At 41.3% G+C, this 18,400-nt stretch overlaps 1 protein-coding gene across 1 annotated transcript in view; it reads left to right on the plus strand.

Annotated features, from left to right (window-relative positions):
* Positions 1-18,400, plus strand: part of CDH23 (cadherin related 23) — a 1,196,655-nt gene that overhangs the window by 1,059,454 nt on the left and 118,801 nt on the right. Inside the window, exons 42-45 of the mRNA XM_040438415.1 lie at positions 9,373-9,475; positions 10,029-10,154; positions 13,144-13,341; positions 17,855-18,313. Of these exons, the coding sequence (XP_040294349.1) occupies positions 9,373-9,475; positions 10,029-10,154; positions 13,144-13,341; positions 17,855-18,313 (886 nt within the window). The remainder of the gene's footprint in view (positions 1-9,372; positions 9,476-10,028; positions 10,155-13,143; positions 13,342-17,854; positions 18,314-18,400) is intronic.

Genomic DNA, 18,400 nt, shown 5'->3' on the forward strand with positions numbered 1-18,400 from the left:
GCCACCAAGGCGGCGGAGACGCCGCCAGGCGGAGCCAGGGGCCCCACATGCTAGGGATCCTGTGGCCCACCCTAGTACGAGCCGCCCTGGGGTTCGTACTGGTTTCCCGGCCCACCAAATAAGTCCACCGGAGCCCACTGCCGATGAACTTAGCTGGTGTCCCCCAGTGGACTTTGAGCCTGAGATTCCGGATTTTGCTGGCAATCCTGGAATCCAGATTCCCACAGTGGGGTTTACTGAAATAGACTATTTTAGTTTTTTTTTCAGTAACCCACTGGTGAATCTGATGGTGGAGCAGACGAATCTGTACGCCCAACAGTTCGTCGCTCAAAACCCAGGCTCATTTTTGGCTAGACCCGGTGGCTGGACGCCGGTCAGTGCAGCCGAGATGAGGACATTTTGGGGCCTCGTGCTGCATATGGGTCTAGTCCAAAAACCCAGTGTCAGGCAATACTGGAGTGGGGACGTCCTATACCAGACCCCACTGTACAGTATGGTCATGACACGTCCCCGGTTTGAGGCCATCCGGAAATGTCTGCATTATTCCGATAATGCAGCATGTCCCCCCCGAAGTGATCCTGCCTATGACCGGCTGTACAAGATACGGCCGGTCATCGATCACTTTGGGGCCACATTTCAGCAGGCCTACGTACCTGGAAGGGAGGTCGCGGTTGATGAGTCTCTCGTTGCGTTCAAGGGGAGACTCAGTTTCCGCCAATATATTCCCACAAAGCGGGCGAGGTATGGCGTGAAGCTATACAAAATTTGTGAGAGTACCTCAGGGTACACTTACAAATTTCGTGTGTACGAGGGGCGAGATTCCCGGATTCAACCCCCAGAATGTCCCCCCACTCTGGGTGTTACCGGGAAACTCGTGTGGGACCTTATGTACCCACTGCTGGATAAGGGTTACCACTTGTACGTGGACAACTTTTATACCAGCATTCCCTTGTTCAGGTCCCTTGCCGCCAGATCCACGTTCGCTTGTGGGACCGTGCGGAAAAATCAACGCGGCCTCCCTGCCTACCCCCTCCAGGTACCTATCCCCAGGGGTGAGACCCGTGCACTTACCAGTGGAAACCTGTTGCTGGTCAGGTATAAGGACAAGAGGGATGTCCTTATGCTGTCCACAATCCACGGTAACGGCATCACCCCAGTCCCTGTGCGAGGTACCGCGGCAACGGTCCTCAAGCCCGATTGTATCGTCGCCTACAATCGGTATATGGGAGGAGTTGATCTCTCGGATCAAGTCCTCAAGCCATATAACGCCATGCGCAAAACCCGGGCATGGTATAAAAAAGTTGCGGTCTACTTGGTGCAGGTTGCCATGTACAACTCTTTTGTACTATCCCGAAGCGCTGGCAGCACAGGGACATTCCTCCAATTCTATGAGGCAGTCCTCAAGGACCTGATCTTTTCGGACCGGGAAAGAGCAGGCCGGAGTACCTCGGGAATTGGAGGCGCCCGGATCGTCCCTGGCCAACACTTTCCAGGTGTGGTCCCCCATACTGGAAAGAAGGGACGAACCCAAAAAAAGTGCAGAGTGTGTCGCAGGAGGGGGATACGGAAGGACACCACCACTCAGTGCGACACTTGCCCCGATCATCCGGGCCTCTGCGTTATCGATTGCTTCAGGGAGTATCACACTTCCATGGAGTACTAAATTTTTATAATCCCCAACAGTCCACTAGAGAACATAAAAAACTATGGCTCTCAGACTTTGGAGACACGGAAACATTTTTTTTTTCCCCAGAAAATATTAGTTTTAGTGCAGGCATCCTCAAACTGCGGCCCTCCAGATGTTGTAAAACTATAACTCCCAGCATGCCCAGACAACCTACAGCCATCAGCAGGGCATGGTGGGAATTGTAGTTTTACAACATCTGGAGGGCCGCAGTTTTTAGGATGCCTGCTTAGTGTCTCCAAAGTCTGAGAACCATACATATTGGGCATCGTCGCGTGCGTAAAAGTCGTCGCTATAAAAATAACTTTTGCCCAAACGCCTCGGATGAACGGTGTTAAAAATATAAAATAAAAACGGTGCCAAAACACCCATTTTTGGGCAAAATTTCCATTTGAATCCTTTTTGCCGGTAATAAAGCAAGGGTTAACCGCCAAACAAAACTCAATATTTATGGCCCTGATTCTGTAGTTTGCAGAAACACCCCATATGTGGTCGTAAATGGCTATATAGCCGCACGGCAGGGCATAGAACGAAGGGAACTCCATATGGTTTCTAGAAGGCAGATTTTGATGGACAGTTTTTTTTTTGACACCATGTCCCATTAGAAGCCCCCCCTGATGTAGCCTAGACTAGAAACTCCAAAAAAGTGACCCCATCTAAGAAACTACACCCCTCAAGGTATTCAAAAGTTACTTTACAAACTATGTTAACCCTTTAGGTGTTCCACAAAACTAAATAGCGAATGTAGAAACAATTTTAGATTTTTTTTTTTGTTACATTGCCTCAAAAAAGAGTAATATAGAGCAACCAAAAATCATATTTACCCCTAAAATAGTCCCAAAACAACAACCACCTTATCCCTTAGTTTCCTAGATGGGGTCACTTTTGTGGAGTTTCTACTCTAGGGGTGCATCAGGGGGCTTGAAAGGGTACATGGTGTAAATAAACCAGTCCAGCAAAATCTGCCTTCCAAAAACCATATGACGTTCCCCTTCTTCTATGTCCTGCCGTTTAGCCAAATAGTAGTTTACGACCACATATGGGGTGTTTCTGCAAACTACAGAATCGGGGCAACCCATTTTGAGTTTTGTTTGGCAGTTAACCCTTGTTTTACTCCTGGAAAAAAATGATTATTTTGGAAAATTTTCCAAAAAATAGAAATTTCAAAATTGTTTCTCCATCTGCCATCAACTCTTGTGGAACACCTAAAGGGTTAACAAAGTTTGTAAACCCAGTTTTGAATACCTTGAGGGGTGTACTTTCTTAGATGGAGTCACTTTTTTGAAATTTCTATTCTAGGGGTGCAACAGGGGGCTTCAAATGGGACATGGTATAAACAAAACCAGTCCTGCAAAATCTGCCTTCCAAAACCCATATGGTGTTCCCCTCCTTCTATGTGCTCCCGTTCGGCCAAACAGTAGTTTACGACCACATATGGGGTGTTTCTGCAAACTACAGAATCGGGGCAACCCATTTTGAGTTTTGTTTGGCAGTTAACCCTTGTTTTACTCCTGGAAAAAATTGATTATATTGGAAAATTTTCCAAAAAATAGAAATTTCAAAATTGTTTCTCCATCTGCCATCAACTCTTGTGGAACACCTAAAGGGTTAACAAAGTTTGTAAACCCAGTTTTGAATACCTTGAGGGGTGTACTTTCTTAGATGGAGTCACTTTTTTGAAATTTCTATTCTAAGGGTGCAACAGGGGGCTTCAAATGGGACATGGTATAAACAAAACCAGTCCTGCAAAATCTGCCTTCCAAAACCCATATGGTGTTCCCCTCCTTCTATGTGCTCCCGTTCGGCCAAACAGTAGTTTACGACCACATATGGGGTGTTTCTGCAAACTACAGAATCGAGGCAACCCATTTTGAGTTTTGTTAGGCAGTTAACCCTTGTTTTACTACTGGAAAAAATTGATTATATTGAAAAATTTTCCAAAAAATATAAATTTCAAAATTGTTTCTCCATCTGCCATTAACTCTTGTGGAAGACCTAAAGGGTTAATAAAGTTTGAAAAAACTGTTTTGAATACCTTGAGGGGTGTAGTTTCTAGAATGGGGTCATTTTTGGGAGGTTTCTATTATCTAAGCCTCACAATATGACTTCAAACCTGAACTGGTCCATAAAAAGTGGGATTTTGAAGATTTCTGAAAATTTCAAAATTTGCTTCTAAACTTCTAAGCCTTGTAACATCCCCAAAAAATAAAATATCATTCCCAAAATGCTACAAACATGAAGTAGACATATGGGGAATGTAAAATCATCACAATTTTTGGGGGTATTACTATGTATTACAGAAGTAGAGAAACTGAAAGTTTGAAATTTGCTAATTTTTCAAAATTTTTGGTAAAAATTGTATTTTTTTATGCAAAAAAATTAACTTTTTTGACCCAATTTTAGCAGTGTCATGAAGTACAATATGTGACGAAAAAACAATCTCAGAACGGCCTGGGTAAGTCAAAGCGTTTTAAAGTTATCAGCACTTAAAGTGACAGTGGTCAGATTTGCAAAAAATGGCCAAGTCCTTAAGGTGAAATAGGGCCGAGTCCTTAAGGGGTTAAAAAGTGAAAGTTTGATTTATGATTATTATTATGTCCCATTACTTTTGGTCCCTTGACAAGTGGGAGGCACATATACAAACGGTTGTAATTCCTACACTGTTCACCTGATTTGGATGTAAATACCCTCAAATTAAAGCTGACGGTCGGCAGTTAAAGCACATCTTGTTTGTTTCATTTCAAATCCATTGTGGTGGTGTATAGAGCCAAAAATTTTAGAATTGTGTTGATGTCCCAATATTTATGGACCTGACTGTACTTACCTCTTCCATGTTAATTACTTTACACAGTTTAGTGTCATCTGCAAAAATTTATATTTTACTGTGCAAGCCTTCTACAAGATGATTAATAAATATATTGAACAGAATATGGCCCAATACTGACCCCTAAGGTAATCCACTAGTGACAGTGACCCAATCTGAGTATGTATCATTAATAACCACCCTCTGTTTTCTATCACTGAGCCAGTTACTTACCCACATACAGACATTTTCTCCCAGTCCAAGCATTCTCATTTTATATACTAACCTTTCATGCGGTACAGTGTCAAATGCTTTGGAGAAGTCCAGATATACAACATCTATTGATTCGCCGCTGTCAAGTCTAGAACTTACCTCCTCATAGAAACTGATTAAATTAGTTTGACATGACCGATCCATCAGGAAGCCATTCTGATATGGCGTTATTTGCTTATTTTCATTGAGGTACTCCAAGATAGCATCTCTTAGAAAACCTTCAAACAGTTTACCCACGACGGATGTTAAACTTACCAGCCTATAGTTTCCGGGCTCTATTTTTGGACCCTTTTTGAATATTGGCACCACATTTGCTAAGCGCCAATACTGTGGAACACTCCCTGTCAGTATAGAGTCCTTAACTATCAGAAATAAGGGTCTGGCTATGACATTACTTCATTCTCTTAGGATACAGTGGTGTATGCCATCTGGTCCTGGCGATTTGTCTATTTTAATCTTTTTAAGACGCCACTGTACTTCTTCCTGGGTCAGACAGGGCACTTTTAACGGGGAATTTACTTTTACATTCTGCAATTCATCTAACAGTTTATTTTTCTCAGTGAATACAGTGGAGAAAAAAATATTTAATAGCTTTGCTTTCTCCTCATCGTTCTCTGCAACTCCCCCCTCATTACTCTGTAGAGGGCGACACCTTCAGATTTATACTTTTTACCATTTATATAATTGAAGAACATTTTAGGGTTAGTTTTGCCCTCTTTGGCAATTAATCTCTCGGTCTCTAGTTTGGCTGCTTTTATTAGTTTTTTTACATATTCTATTTTTTCTCCTTATAGTTTTTCAGTGCTTCCTCGCGACCCTCCTGTTTTAGTTATTTAAATGCTTTCTTTTTGTCATTTATTGCTTTCTTTACAGTTCAATTTATCCACATTGTTTTTTTCTTGTTCCTTAAACTTTTATTCCCATAAGGTATGTACCTCTCACAATTAGATTTTAGAATGCTTTTAAAAATATCACATTTTGTGGCTGTATTTTTATTTTTGAGTACTTTGTCCCAGTTAGTTAGGCCTATGGCCCATCTTAGTTGGCTAAATTTAGCTTTTTTGAAGTTTTGTATTTTTTTTTTCTCCCTGAAGAAACACTCTTTTGAATGACAAGTGGAAGGTTATTACTTTATAGTTATTATTTCCCAGGTGTCCCCCAACCTGAACATCTTTTGTTCTGTCAGGTCTATTGGTTGATACTAAGTCCAGTATGGCTGTCCCTCTAGTCGGGTCCTGAACCAGTTGGGAAAGGTAATTGTCTTTGGTTATTGCCAAGAACCTGTTTCCTTTATGACAGGCATGCTCAACCTGCGGCCCTCCAGCTGTTGCAAAACTACAACTCCCATCATGCCCTGCTGTAGGCTGATAGCTGTAAGCTGTCCGGGCATGCTGGAAAATGTAGTTTTGCAACAGCTGGAGGGCCGCAGGTTGGGCATCCCTGCTTTATGAGATATACAGATTTTAGTTTCCGAGTCTATATCCAGATAGTTGAAGTCCCCCATAATAACGACCTCATTATGATCTGCCGCCTCGTCTATCTCGTTTAGTAGCAGATTTTTTGTGGACTCTGGTATATTAGGTGGTTTATAATAAACTCCTATTAGTAATTTATTATTGTTTTTGCCTCCATGTATTTCTACCCACAGTGACTCCACATGTTCATGTCCCTCACTTATATCTTCTCGAACTGTGGGCTTTACATAGGACTTTACACAAAGGCAGACCCCTCCCCCTCCCCGTTTTTGCGATCCTTTTTAAACAGAATGTAACCCTGTATATTCACAGGGTGTCATAGCTATCATCCAGCCAAGTCTCAGTTATTCCCACTATGTCATAGTCCTCCTCACACATCACTAATTCCAGTTCACCAGTTTTATTAGTCAGGCTTCTGGCATTAGTATACATACAGTTAAGAGGTTTATGTATATTTTTTACCCTACACCTTTCCTTCTGAACTTTTCTAGTCCCTCCTTCCATTCCTCCCCTGGTCTCTATCTGCACTATCTTTCCATCCTATAACGTAATTACCGTCCCCCAGTCCCTAGTTTAAACACTCCTCCAACCTTCTAGCCATCTTCTCCCCCAACACAGCTGCCCCTTTCCCATTGAGGTGCAGCCCATCCCTAAGATAGATCCTGTAGCCGACCGAGAAGTCGGCCCAGTTCTCCAGGAACGCAAACCCCTCCTTCCTACACCAGTTCTTGAGCCACTTGTTAACCTCCATAATCTCCCACTGCATTTCTTGTGTGGCTCGTGATACAGGTAGTATTTTTGGAAAACACTACCTTTGAGGTCCTTGCCTTACGCTTGTGACCTAAATCCCTAAAATTATTTTTAAAGGGAACCTGTCACCATGTTCTGACATATAAAACCAAATGTACCTTAATGCTTGTTTACCCTGATAGTTCCCAGTGATCGATCCATAATCTTCTTAGGACTAACCTGTCCTATTTTATCTCCCTATAAGGCTTTCCCGCCTTTTATGCTAATTAACAGAACAGAATCTTATATGCTTGACCAGAGAAAAGTCATATTTTCTCTGAGTCAAGCTCCTCAGCTCCGCCTAAGAAACGCCCCTATAGATAAAATCTTGCGCATGTGCAGTATTCATTTCGGGCAGAACTACGATGCGTAAGTATCGCAACGCTACCACGTGATGTACGTAGTGCCCTCCGTAATGCGCAATCCTTATTTTGTTCCGCACGTAGTGGCGTGAGGGGGAGGGGACATACACTAAGCTAGCTAATTGGTCTTTCATAAAAAGGGCAAGTGCACATGTGCGCGATTTTGGATCAGATTACAAGCAGTGAGGGCAGAAATTGGCTGTCAATCAAAGTCTAGGGGGAGGGAAATATGCTATGATGGTATGAGTGGAAGGAATTATTTATGCTAATGAGCATAACAGCAGGAAAGCATTATATAGTGATAAAATAGGACAGGTTAGTCCTGAGAAGATTATGGATCGATCGCTGGAAACTATCAGGGTAAACAAGCATTAAGGTACATTTGGTTTTATATGTCAGAACATGGTGACCAGTTCCCTTTAAGGACTCTCCACCTACCTCTAACTTTGTCATTGGTTTTGATATGGACCATGACTGCTGGATCTTCTCCAGCCCCTCCCAGTTTTCTGTTAACCCGATCCGCAATGTGTCGAACTCGAGCGCCAGGAAGACAACACACCGTTCGATGATCCCTTACTTTGTGACAGATCGCCCTATCTGTACCCCTAATAATTGAGTCTCCCATTACCAGCACCTGTCTGGCCTGCCCTGCTCTCCTGGTCCCCTGCTTACTCAAGATGACATTCCCCTAACTGGCAGAGGAGGGGTCCGGCTGCAGCAATGCTTTCCATGAACATACCCTCAAAGTTCATATATTCTTGTTCCTGTGTTTTGGTTTTTTTAAGTATGTTTTTGGGAAGAACTTTGTATCAAAGCTGTCAGGTCAGATGAGATTAATTGCAGGCAATCATGGTACTCTATAGGTACGCAGTATTTACTTTCCAATTTCTTTTTGTTCTTATCAATCCCTGTCTTCTAGGAGCCATAGCTTTAAAAAATTTTCATGGATGCAGAATTCATAATGCCATAATGCAACATAAATGACATCTTTACTTTTATTATTTGGGTTAGTTTGATTACGCTGATACAAAATAAATTTTTGTTTTACTACATGTACAATAAAAACACTTTTTTGCGGAAAAAAAAAAATTGTCACCATAATCTGAGAGCCATACTTTTATTTTTCTGTCTACTTAGCTGTGTGGGGGCTTGTTTTTTTTTTTTGCTAGATGAGTTTATGTTTTCATTGGTATCTTTTGGGAACTTTTTATTCTTTTTTTTTGAGGCGTGATGAGCCAAAAACAGTGTTCACCCAGAAGGTTAAACAATGGTATCATTTTGTAGTTTGGGTCAATATGCATTTTTTTTAAACATTTTCTTTAAACATTTTATTGTAGTCCAACTTGGGGACTTATATGGCTCGTATAAGACACTGCAATATTGTAACGGTGACAGGCATGCAATTAGGCCTATATAGTGATGCCAGGTTTAAACCAGACAGTTGTTGGACCTGATTATGGGAAACAAATGTTAGTACGGTAACTGGCCTATGTGAAGATGCCGCAGATCACCCGATGAATATTGTTTTTGGTCAGCAGATTGTGCTGTGTGAACAGCGATGTGCTGCCCAGAAACAATGAATCTGTGTAAATGCAGCTCTCACCTCCAATGACGAGCAGGCAGTTATCGGTAAAGAAAGATTGCTTCCCGATAATTTTCTGCTCAGTCAGCAGGTGTAAATGAGCAGTGATGGTCAGTTCGCAGTGTTCGCAAACGAACACATGCGGGCTGCCATCTCGACTCACCCGTCCAGCGATGCACAGGTAAGCCGGTCTGAAATCAAATGCGGTCACCGGGAGCAGGCAGTTCCGAGAACAGCCCGATGAAGGCCCCCGATACCCACTGATCTGAAATTGATGACCTATCCTAATGAAGACGGGAAGACTGGAAAAGCCTTATTAAGAAGTTTGTGTTAAATGTGAATAAATAATAGAAAAGGTGATATCTAAATTGTAACAAAAAAAATTATGATATTTCCATGTACAGGATTTTGACCTATTGATTGTCACAATATCAGATGAGAATGATAACCGGCCTGTGTTTTCTCAAGGATCATATCAAGCAGAGATCATGGAGAATTCGCCAGCAGGTAGTATAGAACACTTTTCCAATGACCATATACACATAGATGGTATTATGTTCTGGGATATACCTTTTAAATTTAGAAAAGGCAAAATTTTTGTGGAACATTTTAAATCAAATATACAAATTAAATACATGAATTGATTTTTGCCTACTAACGTTTTCCCACATGTTCTGAGTGTTCAGATATGGCTCTATCCATTTTGAGGTGCAGCAGAAAATAAGAAGACCTAAGAAGCTACAGTCATCCTCAAGAATTTAACAGTCCAATGCTTGATATACAAATGTAAATTCTCCACTTACAAAGGAACTAATAATCCCTATATTTTTTGCAGGAGTTTAGGACTTTGAGGGTTGATTCAGTCTGCTAGGGCTTCAACAGTCTGAGTCATTGCTAAAACATATCACTGGATCTCATCATGTAAACTTCATTCATAATTATTGTTTGTCACAAGTCATGTGATCTGCTGGGAACAGGGGAGTTGAATAGGGTTGTCTTAATATGCAAAAACTCGCTAAAATATCAATTTTCAAGATTTTGACTCTCATATTTTATCTAGGAACAACCATCAATGTTCTCAATGGGCCGATTTTAGCTTTAGATAATGACTTAGGACCAAATGCTCTTGTGTCGTATCGGCTTCTAGGGCTTCAAATTGCTTTTTTTAGCATGAACAACAGTACAGGTAAGATAAGTTAATTTATCATTTATCACTTATTGGTTGAAAGTGTCTGGTTTACTAAACCTATGTTACCCCAGTAGGGAATTCTGAGTTAATATGCCAGAATTATCCCAGATTTAGATACACTGTCCATTTGGGTATACAAAGAAATCTGCAGACTAGGCATTTTCTTAAATCCATAAATTGCTCCCTCCTTTCCTCAGTAGTGTCCAAGGTAGTTGTCAGCTCTGCCTTCCTTTCACCCCAGCCCAGCATGAGGTTTCACATACAGTTATGCATCTGATGTTAACTTTTTAAGGATATTCATCCCACTTTCTTCATGACAATTACTGCAGAAGTTAAAATGGTTCCATCTTTTCTACTAATATCAAAGGACAGTAAAAAAAAAAGTCTGAAAATTTTCCTCTCCAAACTGCCACCACCCTACCTGTTAGATTAGCTGCGGTGCTTGCAAATAATGTCTTTATTAAGGAAAAGTGGAAAAAAAGATTTAACAAAAACCTGTTTCCACGTTTCCTAATAAGTACACCTTTATCAACACGGCAGATAATCTAACCGCTAATGTTGATGGTTTGAAGAGGAAAAACCCTTTGAATGTTTTCCTAAGGTCCTGGACTCTATGGCCAATGAAAGGAGGTTAGTTGGCAAAAAATTAGTTACAACTGATAAAGGGACCAAAAGTGAGTGATATATTGTTATTAGACTTGCCAAATTTCACCAAATTCATTTTGTTAACCCTGTACCTCATATGATCCAGAGATCTCCTCCTTCAGTACTGCAATTGCTTTGCTAGTTTTATGTCAAGTTGGTAGCTTGGGGACTGTGTCGTTCCTGCTGCAGCTCAGGGGGTGTGTTCCTTCTGCTGCAGGTCCCTCCTTATCACAGTTCAGGAGGCAGGTAAAGAATGGAACTGAGCATGTGTTTCCACCTCAGCGAGGTGGAAAGAGAAATAAGGAAAAGAACAAAAAGCAGGTGGAGCTATACAGATACATTTTATTGAATAACTCAGTGGCTATGCTAAACCTTTAATTAGATGCAATTAGATCCAGGTGCTGGTTTGAAAACTGCAGAATATTTTTGTGGGACAACCCCTTTAATGAAACTTCTGTCAATATATAATTTCTAGTGGAAATTCATCTCTAGTGGATGAATATAAATTATTATTTGTGGAAGCAAACACAATGCAACAGCACTCTGCAAATATTATGGATATACAGTCAGGTCCATAAATATTGGGACATCGTCACAATTCTAACATTTTTTGCTCTATACACCACCACAATGGATTTGAAATTAAATGAACACGATGTGCATTAACTGCAGACTGTCAGCTTTAATTTGAGGGTATTTACATCCAAATCAGGTGAACGGTGTAGGAATTACAACAGTTTGCATATGTTCCTCCCACTTGTTAAGGGACCAAAAGTAATGGGACAATTGGCTTTTCAGCTGTTCCATGGCCAGGTGTGTGTTATTCCCTCATTATCCCAATTACAATGAGCAGATAAAAGGTCCAGAGTTAATTTTAAGTGTGCTATTTGCATTTGGAATCTGTTGCTGTCAACTCTCAAGATGAGATCCAAAAAACTGTCACTATCAGTGAAGCAAGCCATCATTAGGCTGAAAAAACAAAACAAACCCATCAGAGAGATAGCAAAAACATTAGTCGTGGCCAAAACAACTGTTTAGGACATTCTTAAAAAGAAGAAACGCACCGCTGACCTCAGCAACACCAAAAGACCCGGAAGACCACGGAAAACAACTGTGGTGGATGACCGAAGAATTCTTTCCCTGCTCAAGAAAACACCCTTCACAACAGTTGGCCAGATCAAGAACACTCTCCAGGAGGTAGGTGTACGTGTGTCAAAGTCAACAATCAAGAGATTACTTCACCAGAGTGAATACAGAGGGTTCACCACAAGATGTAAACTATTGGTGAGCCTCAAAAACAGGAAGGCCAGATTAGAGTTTGCCAAACGACATCTAAAAAAGCCTTCACAGTTCTGGAACAACATCCTATGGACAGATGAGACCAAGATCAACTTGTACCAGAGTGATGGGAAGAGAAGATTATGGAAAAGGAAAGGAACTGCTCATGATCCTAAGCATGCCACCTCATCAGTGAAGCATGGTGGTGGTAGTGTCATGGCGTGGGCATGTATGGCTGCCAATGGAACTGGTTCTCTTGTATTTATTGATGATGTGACTGCTGACAAAAGCAGCAGGATGAATTCTGAACTGTTTCGGGCAATGATATCTGCTCATATTCAGCCAAATGCTTCAGAACTCATTGGACGGTGCTTCACAGTGCAGATGGACAATGACCCAAAGCATACTGCAAAAGCAACCAAAGAGTTTTTTAAGGGAAAGAAGTGGAATGTTATGCAATGGCCAACTCAATCACCTGACCTGAATCCGATTGAGCATGCATTTCATTTGCTGAAGACAAAACTGAAGGGAAAATGCCCCAAGTACAAGCAGGAACTGAAGACAGTTGCAGTAGAGGCCTGGCAGAGCATCACCAGGGATGAAACCCAGCATCTGGTGATGTCTATGCGTTCCAGACTTCCGGCTGTAATTGACTGCAAAGGATTTGCAACCAAGTATTAAAAAGTGAAAGTTTGATTTATGATTATTATTATGTCCCATTACTTTTGGTCCCTTGACAAGTTGGAGGCACATATACAAACGGTTGTAATTCCTACACCGTTCACCTGATTTGGATGTAAATACCCTCAAATTAAAGCTGACAGTCTGCAGTTAAAGCACATCTTGTTCGTTTCATTTCAAATCCATCGTGGTGGTGTATAGAGCCAAAAATTTTAGAATTGTGTTGATGTCCCAATATTTATGGACCTGACTGTATATGGATTATAAATTCTACTCATGCTGTATTCACTATATAAATGAATATGAGCTTTGACTTCATTTCTTGGGATGTGCTCACTGTGTGCTCTATTTTTACATGGTTTGTGGATTCATCTACTTGTAGGTGTTGTTGCTGTGAGGTCAGGAATAGACAGAGAGTCGTATGCTGTCCCAGTATTAAATCTTACCTTGGTGGCAGAGGATATTGGCAGACTGAACAGCACAGCCACTCTTGCATTAACAATATTAGATGCCAATGACAACAGGCCTGTCTTCAGTGCACGAAGTGTTGATGTTCATCTCCTGGAAAACAGTCCTCCAGGTGAGTCGTTTCATGTGTAATAGTATCTTCATGTAAAAATACAAGCAATATCATGGATGTCCATGGATTTCAGATGGCTTCCTCTTATCCTTCCCTGCAGAAACAATTCTCCTATGCATGCGCATTTGTCCTTCCAAATCCTTCCATCAGTTCTTGACACCTTCTTGAACCCAAAACTCTGTTGGTCATCTTCTGTCACATTGGACTCTGCCCCTCTTCCCTTAGTCAGCACACCATGTGACCAAAAGCGTTCTGCTGTCTTCTGTTCAGGGTTCTAATCCACACCTCTTCAGTCCTGACCCCTCGGTAGGATCATTCACCACCCAAGCATGGTGTCGCCCTTTAGATATGTCATGTTATTGCATGACCACATCTCCATGGACAGTCGCACTGCAAGAATGTCATAGGTTATACTATACTTGCAGTCCGATTGTCCATGGAGCTGCATTCATGTGATTGCTTGATGCTGCTAAAGGGTGGCATCCAGGCGATACTATAGCCTATGATATGTTTGAGGTGGGACTGCCCATAGGACTGTGGGTATGTGATTACATGATGCAGCTATGGAGTGATAGCAAGTTGGTGGGAGGGCAATCCTACTGAAGAGACAGGACCAAAAGGGTGCAGCTTGGAACTCTGGAAGGAATACAACCAAACCCCTTTGGTATGCTGAGGCCTCGACAGAGAAGGGAAAGGGAGCAGTGTCCTCTGTGTCAAGATAACAACACCTACAGAGTTTCTGGTTCAAAAAGAAGGTGTCAAGGACTGATGGAAGGCTTTGAAATTTAGAAAGAAGATCAAATACATTACAAGCATGTATATTGTGCTGTCATTTGCAATGAAATTTATTCTGGATGGACTACCCGGTGCCTGCTGTTTTATACAGCAGACACCCGCGGCTAATGTCCGCAATCTGTGATAATGCAGATTGCAGACTTTTAAGATCTCAGATGATGTGGCGGGAAACCTGAGAAGCTAGAAATCTGAAAGGGCCCACTTGGTGGGCAGGAACGCCTCCCCCGGTAGAGTTCGGGGAAAGCGATCCATGTAAGTAATGAGCCTGAGCCTATACTAGGCTTCCAGGCTCATTACTTGTATATTACAATTCAGGCCAGCAGGTGGCAGCACTGAATTGTAATACAAAAATCGTTCTTCAAAAAATTAGTCCTTACGCATCTCTGTATACATAACTATAAAAAAGGTATGGGGGTCAAAATACAGCAGAAAATAATAATTTTTAAATTCTTTCAGTATTAAAAAGCAAGAAAAACTATTCATATCTGGTTTTGCCATAATTGTACTGACCTGGAGAATGCATTTATTTTCCAATTCCACCCCATTTGCAATTTTTTTCCAGCTTCCCACTACATCCTATGCAATATTAAATGGTGCCATTGGAAAGTACAGTTTGTTCCTAAAAAAACAAGTCCTCATACGGGCTATGTGAATGGAAAAATGAAAAAGTTATGGCTCTGGGAAGGCAGAGAGCAAAATGAAAACACAAAAATGGAAAATCACTGTGCCAGGAAGGGGTTAAGTGAAAGATATCATTACATTCAGATGAGCTAACCCTACAAGGCATTGTGACTAGTTTAACTGTGAATTTCCAAGTGACAGTCTCCCTGTAATGTGTGGCTAGTATTGTTGAGAGCGAATATTGTAATTGTGAATTTTTATTGCGAATATATTACATTGCCGATTTTCGCAATCAAGAAAATAATGACTGGAGATCACAAATTCTCGAATTTGCAAATTTATTGCGAATATTTGGACATAAATTCACGAAATATCGCGAATTCGAATATTGCCTATGCCGCTCATCACTAGTGGCTAGTACAGGGTGTTTGTATTACCTAAAGATGTGCTGTAACATTTAGCTTCTGGACCCCAATGCCAAATCCGTAACAAACGCAACTGCTTTAAAAAAAAGCGGTTTTCTAGGAGTTCAATATTGATGTTATTGGATAGGTCATCAATATCTGATTGGGGTCCGACTCCCGGTACTACCACTGATCTGCTGTTTGAAGAGGCTGCAGTGCTCCGGTGAGCACCATGGCCTCCTCAAAGCATTCCAAGCACAGCACTGTACGTTGGATAGAGGCTGTAAATGGTATTGCAGCCCATACCCATTTACTTGAATGGGCCATTTGACCAATGAACTGCCACCGGCGTACGATGAGGCTGCAGTGCCCACTGCACAAACAGCTGCGAGTCAGACCACCATCAATCAGATATTGACCTGTCCTAAGGATAGACTATCAGTGGTGATCTCCTGAAACCCCCCTTACACTAAACCTCTCAATTAGAGGTGAGCGAAGTTTTGAAAAATTCGATTCGGCTGCTTTGCTGAATTTGACAAAAAAGTGGGTGCAATGACAGGGAGCTGCGATAGCACCGCTCCACATCATTGTACCCCTCAGTTCCCGCGTCCATACATGATCGCGGCATCTGAGAGTAATAATACAGTGTAAAATAAACAGAATTTTTTTTTAAAATCATACTTACCTCCTCCATTTGCTTGTGACTGGCCAGCCGCCGCCATCTTGCTTGAAGATTTGGCATGGGATTTCAGCCGTGATCTTTAATCAAGATGGCGGTGGCCGGCCCTTCGCAGGCAAATGGGGGAGGTATGATTATTTTGTTTTGTTTTTTACACTATTTCAGGTTAAATCTATTCGCTACCATGAAGCACGAGGAAATTCGGCTTTGTGGCAAATCAAATTTATCCTGAAAATCAGATCGAATTCCGTTGGATTCCATTTGCTAATCTCTACTCTCAACGTACTAGGACCAAGCTTATTTAGCTTTATTAGTTAATTAAAATTAATTACGTGAATTTACAGTATTGTGTTTACGGATGATTGAACAATGGTGGTCAACGAAATAAGAGTCGCTCAACATCTATTTGTAAATGTCTATAAATTACTTTTTGTACTGGTCTCCTTAATATGTGTACTCAGAACACCTCCTGACAAATATTGTGGGGTCTGACATATCTGATTCATTCTTTTAATGCCAAACCTTTAGCAGTACAGAATCTTCCACGTAGCCCTGAAAATGTAATGCCCGACAAAGCACTCAATTGAACCTCCTGCCTACAATTCTGTTTTCTTACTGATTTGGTACCTTTGATAAAAGTTTGCTGGAGTGAATGTGATGCAGTGAAGTTCTATAAATTCTGAAAGCTTATGCAAATTTTTCTTAGATTTTAAAGAAGAGCTAGCACAAAAGTAAAAAGGAATACAGGGACATGAAATAGAAAATTGATGTAATAGTGGCAACTCCAGATCTTTTTGCATTCCATCAAATAGAAATGCAGTACAATATACCATGTAAGCCATTGTACTATAGTCATTGCATGTCACCAGTGCTTTCTAGCGTGGTCTCATAAGTCCCTGCTTCTTTTTATATACAATAGTTTTGTGCTTGCCTTAGAAGCAGCTGACTTGAACATAGGGTAGTACTACCCTGTGACCGGTAATCGTGTCACGCAACATAAGGTTGCAAGGTATTGGTACTACATCACATAAAGATTGGGGATGTGGTCATGTTGTAACCCAAAAGTTGCTGTGATTGTGACATGACAGTCAACATAAATCCAAAACTGCATCCACTATCATTAGGTAGCACAACATTTGCAATCTTAATGTCTCGAGGCCACAAGTCCCAATGTAACTCTAGAACCTTCTCCACTAGTAAAATTTCTTGGATTATAGCCCACATTGTTATTACAAATTCTATTAATTTTAAAATGAGAAAAACTCGCTGCATATAGATTCATATAATTCAAATTTTATCTTCATAAAGTTACAGCAAGACCACATTGTCCATAAATCACAGTTAGGCTCCATGCACACGAACGCAGCACGGGCACAGACCGTGGGGCAGCTGCATGAGGATCGCGGACCCATTCACTTAAATGAGGTCCGCGATACGCATACGACGGTCCGCACCGCAAAAAAGTAGTGCATGCGGGCCGCGGGGGGCACACGGTTGTGTGCGTGTAGCTTATAGGTGACAGACCTCAGTGTTTTCCTATGGAGGCAACTCTACTGCAAAAGAAAAAATCCAACAAGGTCAGACTCTTTACAATGGTTGCAAGGCCGCAAACAACTTTATTTTCTATTGGAAATATTGAACTTGAGGTTCTAAGTTTTCTTTCATTTCCATTACAGGAGCTAGAAAATGAAAATAACAAATAGCTGGATCCTTTGAATGGTGGGCACAAATGGTGTTTTACGGATTTCATTGCCGCACTATTTTGTCCGCCATTTTTAATGGAATCTGTGATGTAGTCTCCTAGTCTAGGCTCCTAAGTCATACAGCTTTCCAGGTCTCCTATCTAGCTGTCAGCAGGTATTCAGTGTCAAAACTTATGACAGTCTCCCTTTCCGTCGTTCATCATAGTCGTAATTGTATTTGCATGTTTGAGATTTCGATTGGACCATTTGGAAACCATAAAACATAAATTTGAGCTGAAAACATTTCTGATGAACCAAAATGTCTTTTTCAGGTTTTTCTGTTGTGCAGGTGTCAGCAACAGATGCAGACAGTGGACCAAACCAACAGCTAATCTACAGAATCGAAAGTGGTGCTCGAGATAGGTTTCATATTGACGCCATCACAGGTGTCATTCGTGTAGCCAATGTGACTGTGGACAGGGAAGAAAATGATGCCTACAGGCTGACGGTTGTGGCCACAGACCATGGTACCGCTCCCTTGTCCGGAAGCACCACAGTAAATATTCTTATTGATGATGTAAACGACTGCCCTCCAGAGTTTATTAATCCAGTTCAGACTGTGAGTGTCTTAGAGTCTGTTGAAGTGGGAACAATTATAGCCGAGGTTACTGCCATTGACCGAGACCTCAACCCACGTCTGCAATATTACATTATTGAAATGTTGGCCACTGATGACACCAATGCAATTGTGCCTAATCAGCAGGCTGCTTTCAGTATTAACTTCAACACAGGTATTTTGCTATAACATTTTGTGTTTAAAAATCATTTTTTGCAAATTAATCTAAATTTACAGCCATTCCACTCTCTTTCTGCATGCA

Source organism: Bufo bufo, chromosome 6, assembly GCF_905171765.1.
Source record: "Bufo bufo chromosome 6, aBufBuf1.1, whole genome shotgun sequence".
Taxonomy (NCBI): Eukaryota; Metazoa; Chordata; class Amphibia; order Anura; family Bufonidae; genus Bufo; species Bufo bufo.